This window comes from Crinia signifera, chromosome 4 (genome assembly GCF_055691185.1).
Source record: "Crinia signifera chromosome 4, ASM5569118v1, whole genome shotgun sequence".
In the NCBI taxonomy this organism is placed as follows: Eukaryota; Metazoa; Chordata; class Amphibia; order Anura; family Myobatrachidae; genus Crinia; species Crinia signifera.
The window spans coordinates 234,190,549-234,209,782 of record NC_139220.1 but is presented as its reverse complement, the minus strand read 5'-3'; the positions used below and the strand labels follow the sequence as shown (position 1 = coordinate 234,209,782).

The window sequence follows — 19,234 nt, the reverse complement described above, 5'->3', positions numbered from 1 at the left end:
AGGCGATTCTGGTATTTAAACCCAAGGTTCCATCTAGCATTGCGCAGCGGTGATCTCAGTTTTGTGTGGAGTTGCTCTGCCTTGGAGAACCAATTCATGATGTCCTGACAAACAGCTCTTGTTCTGATTTTACAGTATTATTGCATACTACTCGCATCAAATATAGGAGGTAATATATACAAATGCAAAAACATACCACAAATGCTCCCTTTGAACACGGAGAGCCTTCACCGGAGACCCTCAGAAATAATGACTATCAACGTTCTCAGGGCTGGTGTTTCTTGAAGAAATAAATGTAAGCCCTTTCGCTGGATCCATTACTTGGATCATATTGATTCTTTCTCTGCATCCCACTAAAGAGCCATTGTGACACATTCTACTCACGTCATTACTCGGCAGCCCCAATCGGAGAGCTTGCGTAGCCTAACACATTGCAGCTGAGCACCTAGCACTATCCACTTCACAGTAATCTCACTTACAGTTGTCAGGACAGCTCTAGCAGTACACAAGTGTGACATGTTGACTTTCTGGAATAGTGCCCCCTATGACAATGCCACATTAACAGTCCATGAGTTATTCACCATGATCCATTCTACTACTAATGTATGAATACGGAGTTGTAAGCTTATGCTACTGTGAGCAATGGGTGGTACTGAAATGGGCAAATATGTTGATAGGAAAGGTTTCCATATACTGTTGGCTATGTAGTTTCATTTGATTTAATAGCGTGCTATCTCATTAATTCTGGAACCTGCCAAAATAAATCTGCAGTTAAGATAGACTTTGCTGTAACGATTATCTTTAGGATAACTGGACAGAACACTGAATCATTTTATATATGAATAAATAAGCACAGTTTGCACCTGGCTATCACTTCAGCTCTCTCAAGATTAAAACAAGAATTCATTTATTTTCATCATAAGCAGTTGAAATGGATGGTAGCAACCTCTTGTAGTGTAAAAATCTGTAATGGCAAAACATACAGTGTCAGCGGTACCTGCTGCGACATACTGTAAGGGGATATATGGCTGGGGCAAATCTATTCATCTACACAGATACAAGATAGAGAAACTGCCTCATAAGTGAAGCATGGACTGTGATGATATGTGCTGTATGTGTAGAAATATATGTTTTAAACTACATTTGTAGGTTATAATTCTGTAACCATTGCAGAAACCATCCAAGCTATCTCGGAAATCTTCGGTAGACGAGGGAGAAAAAGACAGCAAAGATGAAGACAACAAGAGCGGGTCAGAGGCTGGCGACGCGGACAACGACACGAGAAATGCTTCAGAAGTGCAGAAAATCAGCGCAGGGGTATGAATACTTCCAGGTTTCTGTACAGGAGAGGGGTATGATTGCATACATATTTCTGCCAAACCGAGTAGTAAGGCAGCATGCTGTTCACAGGCAGGGAATAGCTATACTATAGTAAATATGTATGACTACTTGTGTTATACTGTAGCTATAGCACAGTTTGATTTTGGGTCATTCTTGTGTAAACCAGTTTTAGTAGCAATGTAAGGTTTATTAAAGGGGATGTATAACAGGTTGACTACTTAATGAACCAACAATACTATCTTTATTTCACGGTCATTATTCTGTACATTTTGTTTGCAAGATACACAGTATCTAATACGTATACACTAAACATAAATATGCAGATGTCTTTGTATCCATTTGTTCTTTAATGCAGCTCATGACTCTTATGAGGTAAAGGGGTTTGGAAATATAGACCAATCAATGACGTGCTCCCAGTAATTGTGGGCACATGTGCAGGTACACCTGTAAGGAGGCATATATATAATTTGTGGATATTGGGATACACTGTAATGTTGACTATCAGTAGCATTACCTACTTCTCATTAGCCGATTATGTACTTACCCCTCCATCTATATAACAATCTATATTAAGGGAAACCATAGCCATCTGTTTGAAATCCATGGATGACATTTTATAGTTGCATTAGCAAGACAATGGATTGTCAGTGGATTTTTTTAAGGGTAAAATATAAATTTTATGTTGAAATATGACTTTAGCATTAAGTAATAACATTGTCAAGATACAATTCTTCCATTTTCATAATGAAATTAAGTATAACTATATGCGTGCCATGTTATTATTTACTACTCGCAGTGACAGTCTGCATCTCTGTGCTGTCCTTACAGTACTGTATATAGTGGGCCATACGTATATTCAGTTGCTACCCCTGACAGCTGAAACACCCACATCAGTCTAGAGGTAATTTAATTCTGAGCACTGACATGTCCAGCTCTGAGCCCAGCTGTATATCAATGCTCAGCTCACCAATATATGCCAGTAAGTTGCGGCTTCCTACTAACTGGCACAGTTGTCACTTGGAGAGGCAGCCAATGCTCTCATTACATACACTATAGAGTTAGATAATAGGATATTACTGCCATTACTATAAACCTATCATTCAGGCAGACAGTTTGGTAACAGTGCATAGAAATGGAAAAGCTGACACCTTAATCCTCAAAACTACATAAAGCATCAGCCACCTATTGCAAATGTACTACATTGGTGCTAGAAAGTATCACTCATACATACCATATAAAGGTGTAAGCTTATGTGGTGATAAGGGCAAAAAAGACACTGCCCTGTTTAGCAAGAGGGGGACCTTAACTATTCTATTACTGTATGTGCAGAATTATCTGAAATAAGCAAAAGTCAAAATAGATTCTTTATGCAATCAAGAATAGCTGGTTAACAAAATTCCATTGTTAAAGCAGATAGATTTAACTGTGACTAAAATGCTGCTGACTTCTTGCCATATAACAGCATGCTTCCTAGTAATAAAGGAAGCATATTATAGCATATAATCGGTTAGAGTAAATGAGCATCAGAAGTGACGATTCTGTTCTGAGCGATGTTTGCATTTTGCCTAACTTAATGCATGCACTCATCATTTGATGGGGATTCAGCTTCCAAGGACACAAGATTACAGGGCAGAAAAAAGGATAGGACCAGCTCTGGATTTAGGAGGAATCGTGATTTCCTCTTTGGCAGGAAGGTCAGAACAAGACATTTCATGGTTACTTGGGAAGAAAAATTTGGCACCTCTGTTGCCCTCAAACCACTTGTCCAAGGTGTTCTGTTTTTAATCAATAAAGACTATCCATAAAGAATACATTCAGATCCTGAAGAAAGGTAACTGTTACCTTATTGCTTATGTTTTGGAGCTAGGCGTGGGCTGCAGGAATACCAGATGTTGAGCAAGATTTCATCTTAAGGAAAATACCCCTGGAGAGTGGTATTGAAGCATTAAGGTTTTGCATTTAGCTTTATCTGAATTAACAAGTTTGGGAATCTCTTCATCCTCAGCATAGCTATGCGATTTGAAAAACAGCGTTACATTGGGATACAGATTATTTGAAATATATCCCAGTGTGTTAGGAGACCAATGATAATCTTGTCCATGGTCAAGTGAGAAATAACATTGAAAAAAGCATGGCTGAATTGCGTTTAACCCTTTAGAACAATGCCAATTGGCATGACTGGTACCAAAGATGTTGTATCCTAAGGATGCAATCGCCTCTTGCTCAAAGATGCATTTCTCCAAATTGCAGTAAAGTTAGTTATTCTGGAATTGGGTTAAGCATTCACTGACATGTTTGCCACTAGAGGTAGATAGACCAAAACTTATTTATACAGAAGATTCTGGAATATGGTATTCATTATTTTTGGAACACTGCTGGTGCATTACTTAATCCAAATTACATGACCAAATATTGGTATTGCCCTTCATGGGTGTCAAATGCCATCTTCCACCCATCTCTGAATATAATTTTATCAGCTCTGGCTCTCTTAATTCAATCAAAAAACAAGAGATCAAAGACAATCCGATCCTTTATCGTAATGCCATTTAATCCATGGTAATCAATACATGGTCTGAGTCTTATATATTTCTTTGTAAAAAAAAGGGGGGGGGGCATGCCTTATGGGGCCAGCATGCCAGTCCCAGTAAGTAGGAGTTGGGCTCCAGGTCTCGAAATAGGTGTGAAAATTGAGCTGTTATGTTTCCCTTATATAGGAAATGGAAAGAAGGTAGTGGTCCCAATAATGCGCTATAGAGAGCAGCACCTCTATCGTACCTCGCTGTCAATAAAGGTACAGGTTGGATAGGATAGGAAAAGGAAAGAGTAGAGGTGCGCTGAGTGTACCACTCTGTGGCTTTACATACAATAAATTAATGAAATGGATAAAAACAAGTATACATTTATTGATGGTTAATCCAGCATTGCATTTTCATTTCACTGTTTCTGACTATTGCCACATATAATTCAGATCCGCAAATTAGGACCAGCAGTCCTGTAATGAAAAGGATTTTACACACCATACTACAGGTCACTGACCAGAGTTGATGCTTACAATGAATCTCATAATCCAATCGCTTCATCTACTTCCCCAAGTCCAAAAAAATGCAGCTTTGCTAACATCACCTGACATTAGCCTAGTCTTTATGTGCATTATGTGCTGAAAAAAGAAAGATGTTCCTGTAGTAGGCAAATTACATGTCTGCCCATTATCTGCCATCTGCCTAATCACACGTATGCATGGGCACTGCAGAAGAATCAATATCTGTAGCCAAGTATTTGTGACTTCCTGTTCCAGGGTTAAACAACGTTAGACTGAAATAAAACAACATTTATTTACAGTTGTCCTAAAGTCAAAGCTCCTTGTGCTTTATATAAGAATATATTAACTCTAGATGCCTTGCGCAGGACATAGCCACTAGAGGAGCCCGTGAACCTTATTGTCCACACAAGACATTAAAGACTCTCTGTCCCCCCAGTGACAGTTAGTTGCAAATGAAATAAGTGTCTTTACTCATCACCAACTGTGAGTGATCAATGTATTCATATTGGGGGCACCCACCTCTGAATGTCAGATTCCATGTAAGGGCTCCACCTGTAACATTTTTGCAAAGCTGAACTTCGTTTATTACTACAGTATAATGCACACTATAGTGACCACTTTTGTGGGTAATCATCAACATGGCGACTACATTTATAAGACCACACACACACACACATACATACTGTACCAGATTCCACTTATCCATCTAGCACATTTTAGAAGAAATCTCTAATTTAATTGGTTGCAATGGGCAACATCTCTACATCTAAAAACCTTTGTAAATATACATAATGTTGGTCTTGAATTTTTTTGGTTTACAATGATAGGAAAGTGGTAAGCAACATGAAAGATAATAAAGTTTGCCTCATTAAATCCTCACATTGTAATCAGCAGTGAAGGGCACTTATAACATGCAGAGTGCACTTTAGTATTACTTTCATCAGAACTTTGCAGTCGTTAATTTCGAGTTTTCTATCATTCAGATCATTTTCCTGCAGCCAGCATTTACAGCAATGAGTATACTTCATTTTCTTAGCATGATTACCTTGTACTGCGGCAGTGGCCAATACATTCTGAAGTATCTTTCCATAAACACAGATTTTCCATGTAATATATTTCGCTCATCTACTATTTCAGCATTATTATGATTTATTATTAGTCAAAGGGTTGAATGTATGTGACTACAGGATCAGGGTTTTGGTGAAATATATATGTGTAATGTAATGTTTTTCTAGATGCAGGAGTACTACACTGCCTCATAAAATGGCCATCATTAAAAGTACACCTTCAAAACATTGTCTGCTTGATCAAAAGGATTTACACGGGTGTTCTGTGATTTTCCTGCAGAATGTTTATGCGAGAGGTGGGGCCCGTAAGAAATGCACAGATGCTAAAGAGAAATTATAATTCTTAGTGGCACACATGCAAGATTTGGTGAGCATACAGTCCATTACCTGTGTAACGTGAACTGAGGCACTGCAACAATCTAAATACCAAATGTCTTTATGTCATATTGCATATAAGCTTACAACTGTAAAAGAGACGACATCTTATCACTGGATGAAATCCCTAACAGGGGCTTTTATTTCCCAACTCTCATTGGAACAAAGCAAGTCACAGATTTGTATTGCAGTCATTATAATATTTGATACAATTTTGTTTACCCTGTTCAATGTAAATAGCTCAACAACTATATATTATATAAGAGTACTATACTTTCCCGATCTTCATTGTAAAGCAGATAAACATGATTATCTCATTAGTAAGTATCCCCTTCCTTGGGTAAATGTGTGCAAATTATGTTCCTACCGTACCTTTTATCATAGAAGGATTCTGTTCTGTGCATCAAAACTATAGGTGACCTATCTGCACATTCTGCTAAGAAGACACCTGAACCTTTTACAATATTTCATACATTTAGTGTTCTCAGTGCAAATATTAAAGCTCTTTTTGTTCTACTATTCCTATTATTAACCTCTTATACATGCTGTGATTTAGTTAATGGAGTCAGATCATGATTTCTGGGATAGATATTGCACCTGGTAGTAAAATAGGATATGTAAATTATTTATATTTGCTGATCTATATGGACATTGTAGACTATAGAATAATCTCACACGCACAGGGTGTCTCATTACAATACTTGTACCTACAGGCTTTATTTTTACATCCTTGCATATAGAATTGTTTCTACAATACACTGTTGAAATGAAGCGGATGCCTAATAGTGTGTACACACGGTACAATTTGCCTTCCGATGTTGACGATATAGTCGACAACGGATCGGAATCGGATGCAGATCCGATCCCTATGTGCGTTCACGTATCGCAAGGCAGAAAGTCTTGTCTGCCTTGACTATATAGTGCAAATCTGAACTATATAGTCAAGATTGTATGCAAATCGGATGTGCCTTGCGATCTGATTCCAATCTGATCGTATTGGGATCGCATCTCAAGGCACATCTCACCGTGTGTACACACCATTAGAATGTGTTACTGATATAATGAACTTGTTTACAGTTACTTGTGTGTGTGTCACTTCAGAAGACTCCGTGACATGGTATTACTAATGCATGCCTCTTATACAGATATGGGATATATATGAGGTATATGTCCTGAAATTGATATGTCTGCTTTCTTTTCAGACCTAACCAAGTACAGCATACCGTGGGAAGAGGTCCATCATCCGCAGTTTAGTATTCTTGGATTTGATATGACTCGACGCATTTTCATTGTTGCCACCAAGAGATTGTCAGTTTGTATACATAATACCATGTTCCTGTTTGTTGTGTTTTCTGTCATCAGAAGTATATCTCCTCTAGGGGGCAGTCTTTCATTTCCCATTATTTTGTCACATGAAGTTGCCCTTTACACAGGCTACTATTATGTTTTCACAGCCTCCCGTATTATGTCATTCTGTTTCCAACCTTGAGATCATGTAATAGTTCATTCATGTATACATCTATTTTCCTACAGGGGGACATTACACTCTCTCTACTACAGAGAGGGGTTCTCAATTATTTTAGTTACCTTGATCAAACTAAAATGTACTTACCTGTATTATTTGTTTAAGAACACTACATATGTAGTATGGTAGATCATCGGATTAGATGTTACATAGGAATGCATTCAGTTATTGATATCTTCCACATGAAGTGTGTGCAGGCAAGGCGTGCAGATATTGATAATACCCACAGTACACAATTAGTTAAATCAATATATTACATGCTCACTTATGTGTATGTTAAATGCTATTTACTGTCTAATGTTAAACATCTTTGTACATTCTCGGTACAAATTAGAAGGCAGTTTTGAAACATGGTTTGTCAATAGTAGGGCTATACTTATTAGCTACAATTCTTCACATGTACGAGGAAGAGGCGACGAAAAAGGGAATTTAATGTTAATGAAAAATGAATGTTGTTTTCTTAATACTAGTATTCAGCTATTACATACAAAGCACTTTTTTTTTATTTCTGTATTAAAATGTGTAGATGTAATCTAGAAACATGTTCTCATAATGTAGTAAAAGGAAGCAAATATGAGAAAAAGCTACTTTATAAACCATTATAACATTTAAACAAATAACCAAAAATGAGGATGTACTTTGTACCTGTGATCTGCAGTGTCTGTAATACTGACTGACCTAAGGGGGTACCTAGTACACCTTACCAGACCCAAAGGGTTTTATCAGCCAGTTTTATTGGGCACGGCTGCTCAGTAAGTCATAATCCACAATTTAGACTCTCCATCTTCTTTCATTTAATACTCCGTTTACTCAGACATTGTGTACCTTCCATGATTATTAGATTTCCTGATTGTCATTTTTTTCTCCAAAACATGTGTCCAAAATTGTTGATTTTTTTCCTGAATCACCAAATTATGTAAATAATATGGGCAGGACGGAGTCTCAAAGATAGGGCTGCGACAGGGTGGTGGTGGTGTGCGGCCAGACAGATTGATGGGTGAAATGCAGCAATTGAGGAGCAGAGATTGAGGTGACCTGGATCCAACAGAGGCAGAGAGTAAGTAATGAAAAAAAGGGCAACCGGGATTAGATTCAATAAACCAATATGTGTATTTTGCAAACAGTAAGTTTCTAATCAGTGTAATTATTTTTCATGCTCAACCAATCAAAAAAAAAATGAGTCACACGGATTTCAAATGTTGCTGTTTGCACAATACATATATTTGCATCCATCCATCTAAATGCCCTTTTTTCATTCCTCACTAACAAAAATGACCTCTGGGCTTGTTTTTTTCTGGACAAAATATATTTTATATATACACAAACATACACACTATCCAATCACTGGCCATCAGTGATCAGGACACATTAAAGTAGCCTTGCTATTTAATACTATGGCTAAAGCCAGCATGAGGGGTGTCACTGGACTTCCCAATCACTGTGACCAGCAGTTACCCTGCGGGACACACTAGGGAATTATCCATGGAGTACAAGAAGGGGGCTACCCTGAGATTGGCGATTGCTAGATTATTATCTTCCGCCAGCTGTAAAATGGGCTTCCTGACTGGTCACATCAGATGCGACTATGTCAGGGAAAGCCCAGCCTGTTTTGGTTGCATCTGATGTGACCATGACTGGCAAGCGGTAAAGAAGCCCATGCAATACAGAGATTTTTTTAAATTAAACATGACTCTTTTAATATTAATTGCTTCATATTAGTATACTGTCTCACATGGCCTGGTATTTTTACTGCAGCCCTCTCACTGTTGCTAGACCCCAGCTAAGAACTTGATATGGAACTTGGAAGATATAAAGAATAGGGGTAGGGACATAATCATCAAGATTGTTAGCCATTCCCAGTATAAAGTAACTGTAGTTATCAATGTTTGGACTTAAGGAGAATTATAGAATTACATTTTTACCCAAAAATGTTATTTACTAATACTAATAAATAGTCATTCCAGAATGTATTTTCTTGTGGACAATACTATTGCTATTGTGAGAATAGATTTTATTTATTTTATTGCATTCCTTTTTTGGGGGGGAGGGTGAAAACATTTGCTCTGTATTTGTTCTTGTCATTCTCTAAATCATCTTTAGCATCGCCAATGTTGTAGTTGAAACACATCGCATATAAAGTTGTATTGCTGTTTTAACATAATGGAAACTCAGATGTGTGTCAGAAATAAGGTTAAAAGATTGTAAGGAATAATTGCGGTCACAGTTGACTTAATCTACAATATATATGTAACGCGAATATTAAAACATAAAATTTATGTAAGTACCGTTGTTGGTTATTATTACAAAGATATGTTTATGGTTAAGGAATATTATTTTGATGTTTGTGGTAACAATGTGTAGGTCCTGTAAAGTGCAATAAACATTCTAGAACCGTTTATTACTAAATGCATTCTCACAACAGGAGGTCACATACTGAGTTATTATAATTATCATACTGGTAGAAGAGCCGTGTACTTACTGTACCATGTAAGCCTGGGGTAACAATCCGATATGTTGTACATTCGCATTTAAAAAAAATTACACTATGCAGTCCTTGCTCTGAGCAATAATGCTAGGACTGCCATGTATTATGGTATTACTTATTACAGCGTACTTTGGGCCTGATTCTGGTTCACTTGCAAAAAAAAAATTCTCTCTAATGGACAAAACCATGTGCACTGCAGGTGAGGATGATGTAACATGTGCAGAGAGAGTTAGATTTGGATGTTATTTTGTTTCTGTGCAGAGTAATACTGGCTGCTTTATTTTTACACTGCAATATAGATATCAATTTGAAGTACAAACCCCACCCAAATCTAACTCTCTCTGCACATGTTACATCTGCCCCACCTGCAGTGCATATGGCTTTGTCCATTAGAGAGAATTTGCGGTACTTGTTTCCTAGCACGGCCACAATCGTTGCCATCGGGGGGTAATTTTTAGTGGCCTGCGACGCGACCGACGCGATGCCCCCGATTTTTCCATTTAAATGCATTGAAAACAGTGAAAAATCGGGTCGGCCGCGTCGTGTGCACCTAAAAATGCTTAAATGGTCCAGACGCGATGCCCACGATTTCCCCATAGGGAACAATGTTAAATGCCTCAATTTACCCGCGATGACCACGATTTCCCATAGGAAACAATGTTAAATGGATCAATTTAGCCAAATCAGCATAGGGAAGAATGGTAAATGGGCCAGAAACCCCAAAAAAACCCACAGAGCAGTGGAATGTCCCCCCAAAAGTAGTTGACGCCACCCCGCCATCAACGTGAACCCGAAGCGTGGCGAGCCCGCGAGGGGCGGCGGTATGCGTCCTCCTACCTTTTCATGCCCTACTATCCACGTCGGCGTGGAGTTGAGAATAGAATAGTGAGCCGAGCCCGAAGCGTGGCGAGCGCAGCGCGCCCCGCGAGGGGACGCGGATACCTTCACAGGTAAACGCGTCCCTTTGCGGGCTTCCCAGGTGTCCGCGTCGCCATGGACACCTGGGAAGCCCGCGAGGGGACACCAGAAACCCCCAAAAAAACCACAGAGCAGTGGAATGTCCCCCCAAAAGTAGTTGACGCCACCCCGCCATCAACGTGAACCCGAAGCGTGGCGAGCCCGCGAGGGGCGGCGGTACGCGTCCTCCGACCTTTTTTATGCCCTACTATCCACGTCGGCGTGGAGTTGAGAATAGAATAGTGAGCCGCGCCCGAAGCGTGGCGAGCGCAGCGAGCCCCGCGAGGGGACGCGGATACCTTCACAGGTAAACTCGTCCCTTTGCGGGCTTCCCAGGTGTCCGCGTCGCCATGGACACCTGGGAAGCCCGCGAGGGGACGCGTATAACTGTGAAGGTATCCGCGTCCCCTCGCGGGGCTCGCTGCGCTCGCCACGCTTCGGGCTCGGTGGCTCGCTGCGCTCGCCACACTATTTTTTATTCTCAACTCCACGCCGACGTGGATAGTAGGGCATGAAAAGGTCGGAGGACGCGTACCGCCGCCGCTCGCCACGCTTGTCGGTGGGGTGGCGTATAGTACTTTTGGGGGGACATTTTTATGTTCAGGGGTGTTTTTGGCCCATTTACCATTGTTCCCTATGATAATTTGGGTAAATTGAGCCATTTCACATTGTTTCCTATGGGAAATCGTGGTCATCGCGGGTAAATTGAGCCATTTAACATTGTTCTCTATGGGGAAATCGCGGGCATCGCGTCTGGCTCATCGCACCCGATTTTTTTAGCGGCCGCAATGCCCGCGATGGCCCCGATGACCGCGATTATGATCGTTGTGGCCGTGCTAGGAAACAAGTACCGAATTTGCTTTTGCAAGTGAACTAGAATCAGGCCCATTGTCCATTGATCTACTTAACATGGTTGTTGGGCCAAACCACTTAAAGCAAATTGCTAATGGTTACAAAAGATTTCATCAGCCTTAGCACAGAAAGAAACATGGCCACATACAATGCACAGACCATCAAGGATGTGATCCTCTTCTTGCTGGACATACACATTATAAGGTGGTAGCTTGCCTTTTATTCAGCTTTGGCCCCTGATCTCTTCTTCACAAAAAATTCTGGCTTACTTATACACCTATGGGCTAGTAGCTGCGGAACTATCCCAAAAAGCATATTTGTGGTTAAAACCACAAGCTTAGCCTCATTAGGAACTCTGTAGATATAAGGAGTCCTTGCATGAAGTGAGGCACCAATGTGAGAGAACTGCGCCTGCAGAAAGGAGAGGAATCAATTATCAATAATTACCTTAATCGGTATATACAGGTTATTATCAAAGATCAAAGTAGAATCACATCCACACATACATAAAACAGACTGCAAAAATCTGTGATATATGTCGTGTTCCTTCTAGGAACTGGGCAGGGCATTGCTGCACGGGGGAAACATAAAGGGGGTGGACTGGGCCCGCCAACAACAAAGCTGTGGGCAAGCCTGGGCCGGAAGGTCATGAAAGGGGGCGGTCCCGGCCCCCCGACGTCACGAAAGGAGGCTGACCAGACCCACCGACATCGCTGAAAGGGTCGGGTCACTGCCGCGGAAGTGCTGGGCATCTGCGGTGCTGGGCTTCCCCGTGCTTCCGGCGGGGACAGGCGATGTTTTAGCAGGGCACTGCTAGAGGGTCAGGGTGCATTTTGCCCTTTAAAACAGCCTAGCAGGAACACTATACTGTATGTGTAAACACCTACCCCTGCATTCTCAGATTAATAATAAACCTATATACACACAAATTGTCACATGTATAAAACAATCCCATAATCTCATGATTAACTGAAACCATAAAATCAGGACATGTGGGATAATATTTTAGTCTAAAATCGTAAAAGCTTATTTTATAGGAAGGGGTTGTAGTAAAATAGGGGGATCTAGCAGGGCATCTCTGCAAAGCTTTCCATTTAGTTGCATACGGATTCAGAACAGTTTCTGAAGATGAGGAGCAGAGTGACCTTACATCACAATAACCATACAGGACCAGAATAGTTTCATCAACTCGTACACAATTGTGCTATATGAAAGGTAGGTGCATGTCAGAACATCTGCAAACAGCTATATTCAGCTACCCAAATTCTGCAAAACACAGTGATGCATCATTTGACTTAAACTTGGGTATGCGGCATATAACGTTCCAGTTATTGGTTGCCTACTACATCTGCTCTAGTAAATATCCTTATGTGTTTTTACTAAATAGGGGAGTTATAAAGTAAAATCAAAGGTGTAATGTATTGCTGTGGGTGATGGCACCTTTGTCGACTCCCAATTTTCATTTTTAAATATAGAAGACCTGGGCAGCTGAAATCCCTATCCTCCCTGTTAGGATTACAGTAAATACTGTACAGTAATGCAAGCTAAGCTGTCGGTGTTCACTATTTACATTACTGGTGCTCACTCCTATGCATTCAACTTACCTTCTGTAAACAGATTCTGTTTCTTTCTGATATATGTAATATATTATGTTTGATTCTTGCATCGCATATTACATGCTAAGATTAACCACAATTATCCATGCAACCATTCCCTTCATTTACCCTGACTAATCTGGGTTCTTACGTATGTTCAGAAATAGCTGGCAATTGGTTGAAATTTACCATTTAGCAACAACTAAAAATGTTGAGGATGGCGGATGGGCGGCTGGTGCTGCACAGCCAGGAGGGGGACAGGGCGGCCACTGCGGAGGGACGCAGGGCTGCAGTATACAAATATTCAATGCAGGAAGGGCCAGGGGAACCAGGCAATAGTCTGCACTGAGCTGGTCCCGCTCTGTGCATATGTAATGAGCGGGACCCAGCGCAGGCAATATTTAATGAGCGGGTCCCTGCCCCCCCCCCCCTGCATAAATAATGGGGTGGGGGGGGGGGTTAAACAAAAAAAAATCAAAATATATTAAAGTTGTGCTTGTAAAGAAATGTAATTAGCAAGATCCTTCAAGTAATAAAAAAAACAGATTTTAGACAACCAAAAAAATGAATAGAAAACATTTATTTGAAAAGTACACATTACAGTTCACCTAAAAAAGATGTCGAATGTAAAACGGTGAAACTCAGCGAAAATCACAGTGAAAGCAGTTCTCCATTTTAACAGTGAATAATACACTTTTGGCAAATTAGAGTCAAAACCTCATTGAAATACACCAGTGAATTGGCCGGCATTCACTGTTCATTTTCGTCAAACAGTGATCATTGAATACAGCAAATATCCTTTTCGGTAAAAAAAAATTCACTGTTTGGCCGAAAAATAGCCCTGTTCACTGAAAAAAGCGGTGATTCAAGAGCACTGAATACTGACCAATGTATTTTAAATTTAACATATTAACATATACCTAATTTCTAGCTGTTGGTATGACAAACCTTGAGCTGTACTTAGAAGCCAACTGTATTTTTCTAGACTACCAGAACAGACACGGGCTGTCACGATGGTCTTACAAAGAAATTTTCCACTTCAGTGGAGAATTTTATTTACTATAACAATGTTCTATGTCTGATACGATTCTTATGAATGCATCTTATGTAAATTTTTCCCTGTCTTTATTACTAAGCCAAGAATAATAAAACTTTCAATTTCCTCCACAAATTATAAAAGCTAAATCCCAATTTTGATATAAAAATCAATCAATTATATAGTGTGTTTCAGATTACAAGCCTACAGCTGGGGCCACACAAGTGACCAAGCGGGTCCCGTTCAGCGGAACCTGCTTGGCTGGAAGGAGGCTGTGTGGAGTCACACAACGTTGTAGCCTGATCCTGCAGAACAGGATCTGGCCACTGATAACCGGATTTCAGTGTGGCTCAGCCGCACAGTGTGCACACATACTGTACATTGTATTGTATGTGTTCTTCTTGAAATGTGGTCGTCCCGCCGTCCAGCACGCAGAGGTATGGCCTGGCGGCTGCGGCCCTGCTGTGTATGTGTGGGTGACCACATAGGGGCCTTTGTAAAGGCTCCTTCTGGCCAAGCAGGTCCCACTGAATGGGACCCGCTTTGCTGCCATGTGTGGCCCCAGTCTAAAACTGATACTTTGGCTTCTGCATGATAACGAAGCTCTATATAGTCAGCCAGGTCAACAAAGTGATTTAACATATATAGTTCTAGAACATTGGTTCTCAACAGTTCACGCTTTCCAGGTCACCCTGCAGGTACACAGATGCACTCATTATTTATTGACACATTTTAAAAGATCCACAGGTGGGGCTAATTACTTCACTTGTGATTCTGTGTGGAAACCTGGAAAACGTGAAATGTTGGGGGGGGGGGGGGGGGAGACACACCTGAGGACCGAGGTTGAGAACCACTGTTCTAGAAAGATCTAATCATGCCAAGAGAAGGAGCAGATGTTTGTAATATAGGCCTGCTAAGTCACATAGCATGTCAAAATAAGAAGTAAAGTAGAGCGCTTATAAAGTGGGATTAATTGGCTATGGCAAACAAATAGTTATTAATAAACCACAGGATAATTTAACATCTCAATGAAAACTGAATAAGGAAAGTGCACTTCAATAAAATCAGATATTGGACATATAGAGAAGTAATAAACATAAAATAGAAATGAATAAAGCTCCCATAAAATGATGGGGATACATTTTGCAGTCTGTTAAATGAACATTAGGGAGTGTAATGCTCACCCTACCTGAGCCAATCCACCAGCATGGATCAGAGTAAGGTCTGGCATCCACGTACATCCAGGTACAAGAAGACCATACAGAATGATCATATTGCATGGGATACAGTAGAACATATACACCAACATCTACAATATAGAGAATGTTAGAGTATTACATTTTTTGGGAAAGTCAGTATAAAATGTATTCTGTTATGCTAGATCTGGGGCACTATTTAAACTATATGTAGAAAAAACGGTACTTGTGTAGTTTCACGGCGCCACCGCGCGCACAGTCTGTATTTACTGTTTCCCATGAAACTTGGCAGCTTGCCAGACTCTGTGTATACCAGTCACTAGAGGGCAGCCAATGGAGCTCCATTCAGGACACCTACACACCAAACCATTTATTGCCCCTATATACACTGCAAATCAATGATCTATATACTTCACCCCCACCATTTACTGCTCCTATATACATAATGCACCCCCATACCCCTCCATATAGTGCCCCCTATATACAGCCACCCCCTCGTCCATATACTATGCTACAACTCCAGTTTGCTTGCCATCCTGGGATTTGGCAACAAGTAGCAGCAGTAACCAGGAAATGAATGCAGGAACCACTGGACAGACCTGCAGTGCTCAGAGCAGAGACATCGGGGTCACATGTGGCCACTTACTGGCAGGGGAGAAACTGATTCAGTGCAGGATGGGTTGAGACTCTGTATGGAGTTAGCAGTGTGGAGAAGAAGGGCACATCATTGCCGGGGCTGCAGATGATGGAAGAGGGCCAATGTCCTGTGATCAGCCCTCCCAGACCCCACACAGGCCATGGTTAGACATCTTTAGCCTGCTGCTGGTGGCTACTGGTCTCCACTGCCCACAGACTGGCCAGGAGCTGTGTGGGGACTGGTGAGCTTACATGTGCCAGTACTGGTGTATATAGTGCAGCATACAGCCTGCCCATTACATATATACAGCATCTACATATCAAAGCCTAATGCTCTTCCTCACCTCCATGGTGAACCAGTGACACACACATACGCATAATGGAGCCCTGGCACTCAGCTGCCAGAGTTCAAAACACCCAGCAGCTCCTGTGTGAATAGCTATATATAAATATATATATATATATATACACCATACGGCGCCTATACAAGCAGCGGCACTACCAGGTCTTTTCAAACAAACTTTATGTGATCCCGACGTTTCGGGGTGCTAAGACCCCGTTTTCAAGGTGTATAACCTTGAAAATGGGGTCTTAGCACCCCGAAACATCGGAATCACATAAAGTTTGTTTGAAAAGACCTGGGAGTGCCGCTGCTTGTATATGCGCCGTATGGTATTTCCAGAGGGCACCCGGGCTGAAGAAATCCCTAACAGTGAGTGCCGGGCTGAACAACAAAACTAAATATATATATATATATATATACATACATACATATATATATATATCTATCATATCACACAACAGATTTAGTTGTTTAAATCCTCCTGAGCCTTCCCAAAGCTCTCAAATAGGCTTATAAAGGGTTAATGAGGTCAACCTTGCTCGAATGCTATTACACTGTACATTACGGGAGCTCCTTAATCACAAAATCTGACCAGGCGAGTTAAGGTGGTTGGTTGGAACAAAAACATGGTTATGGATGAGAGCAAATGACAGCTGACCATTTGCTTGGAAAACTGACAAACTGTCACTCATGCATAACCATGTGTTTGTTTCAACTAGCTAGATTTGAAGATAAATCTTAGTGTATGGGCACCTTTACTGTGCAAAAAACTTGCTGTGCATTCCAGCGAGTTTATCATTACTCACCCTATACATTATTCCATAGGGTTAGATACAGAATCGCAAGACAACCGCATGTTGATAAGCTTGCAATGTCGACATTTGGGCCATGTTGGCATTCTCTTGTCAATATGATAAATGTCAATATTGTAAGTGTTGAGTTCTCTAGATAGACCAACATTATTTTTATGATATCAGAGCATTAACACTGTACTACCATGTTTGAAATGTGCTTCCTTCCCCTATCCTGGGTGGTGCTCTGTGATGCAATTTCCTCCATTTCTCTCAGCCCCACTGGCTGGCTTATGCAGCTATTTCTTCCACAACCCCTTCGCCTCTGTGAGTACAATTCCTCTTCTATTAACTGTTTTCAAACATTTGTGACATAAATGCAGGATCAGTAAGTATTACAGGATTGTATCGAATAATTTGTTAAATGTTTACCTGGAGTTTGGGGTAAGCAGCGGGATCTTTAATGTAAGGTTCTTGAAGTTGTATATAAAATCGACAAGGATCAGAAGGACAATCTAAAGCAGCCCACACACGCGCCGATGCCGGCGGTGCGATGCTGTACGATGGGGTGCGCGCTCCCGCGGCACCTCATCGCACAGTACAAAAAGTATGTGCTGCACATACTTTTTGTACCTGCTTTTTCTAGCACAGCATCGCATCGCATGCACATCGTATGCACAAGGCATACGATGCGATGCTGTGTGTGCTAGTTCAGCCCACAACGCACGCTGGAATCGGTGCGTGTGTGGGCTGCACAAGGCAATCTGTCAATAAATTTACAATGCACAGTTCAATTAATCTTATACTAGTAATATTAATATTTTTTTCATCCCCCAGTGACTTAAAAAGTTGATAAACGTAAAAGTTCCTCAGACATCAATTATAAATAGGACTAGGCAGGGCTATTTTTCAGCAGGCTCCAGCAGGAACTGAGGCCCTTATTCTAGTTCACTCTTTCTGACAAAATATTTCTTAGATGAACAAAACCATGTGCACTGCAGGTGAGGCAGGTGTTACTTGTGCAGAGATAATTAGATTTGGGTGGGGTTTTACACCTGCCTCACCTGCAGTGCTCATGGTTTTGTTCATCTAAGAAATATTTTGTCAGAAAGAGTGAACTAGAATAAGGGCCTCAGTTCCTGCTGGAGCCTGCTGAAAAATAGCCCTGGGACTAGGTAAATATAATCACACACACACTGGTAAAATTGGGCATTTTCAAAAGAAATTAGCATGGTCCATAAAGCCCAGGTGCAAAACTGGTGTCAAGTTTGTTCGTCCATTTAATCTGGCCACATTTTCTTTAGGTGTACAATGTGATTATTTTGTTTTAAGAAACCATTTTGTTTTCTTTCTTAATTTGAGCACAACTCTTTGGTTGGTACCTAATTTTCATGTCTTTTTTTAAATGCCTACAACAGGGTATGCTTTAAACCAGGGTTGCCTACCTGACCCTATCCATGAGGGAGAAAATGCTCTGTTCCTGGACTTCCCTGGTAATGTATGATTGCCATCACCTGTGGTGAAACACCTTTCTTATCAATTACCTAGCTCACCACAGGTGTTGGCAATCATACATTACCAGGGAAGTCCAGGAACAGAGCATTTTCTCCCTGAAGGAGAGGGGTAAGGTAGCAAACCCTTCTTTAAACAGGGACTGGTTTTTCTATACACAAATCTTCTAGGTGTATTTTAAACACTTAAGGTGCCCACAGACGCATCAATTTTACTGTGCTATGCGTTTTTGACTGTACAATGGTTCTATACAATTTTTCTTCCAGCTTGCTATGAGATGTGCACTTGGATGCATGCAATGCGATGTGATGAACCCATGTTTGTAATGTTAATTTTCAGATGTAGTCTAAAAAGTAAGTGCAGCACATACTTTTTTAGACATACAATATTGGGCTCCCGGGAACGCGCATCGCACAAGCCCATAAACACCACCTGATAATTGTACATAAGATGCGTTTTGTACTTAAAAAGTACAAAACGCAT

General features: G+C 40.8%; 2 protein-coding genes across 4 annotated transcripts in view; one reads left to right on the top strand and one right to left on the bottom strand.

Moving 5' to 3' along the window:
- HDGFL3 (HDGF like 3) overlaps positions 1-9,629 on the top strand; it is a 36,573-nt gene extending 26,944 nt beyond the window's left edge. Inside the window, exons 6-8 of one of the 2 annotated variants that reach the window (XM_083184004.1) lie at positions 1,174-1,317; positions 5,729-5,815; positions 7,026-9,629. In XM_083184004.1, coding sequence (XP_083040130.1) covers positions 1,174-1,317; positions 5,729-5,788 — 204 coding nt within the window. In that variant the 3' untranslated portion in view covers positions 5,789-5,815; positions 7,026-9,629. The remainder of the gene's footprint in view (positions 1-1,173; positions 1,318-5,728; positions 5,816-7,025) is intronic. The other variant, XM_083184005.1, reaches the window with a different exon arrangement.
- A 1,760-nt stretch (positions 9,630-11,389) lies between these two features.
- The window catches only part of TM6SF1 (transmembrane 6 superfamily member 1), a 32,364-nt gene continuing 24,519 nt past the window's right edge, over positions 11,390-19,234 (bottom strand). The window contains exons 8-10 of one of the 2 annotated variants that reach the window (XM_083184003.1): positions 17,672-17,762; positions 15,463-15,582; positions 11,390-12,053 (exon numbers count right to left, since the gene is read on the bottom strand). In XM_083184003.1, the coding sequence (XP_083040129.1) occupies positions 11,862-12,053; positions 15,463-15,582; positions 17,672-17,762 (403 nt within the window). In that variant the 3' untranslated portion in view covers positions 11,390-11,861. The remainder of the gene's footprint in view (positions 12,054-15,462; positions 15,583-17,671; positions 17,763-19,234) is intronic. The other variant, XM_083184002.1, reaches the window with a different exon arrangement.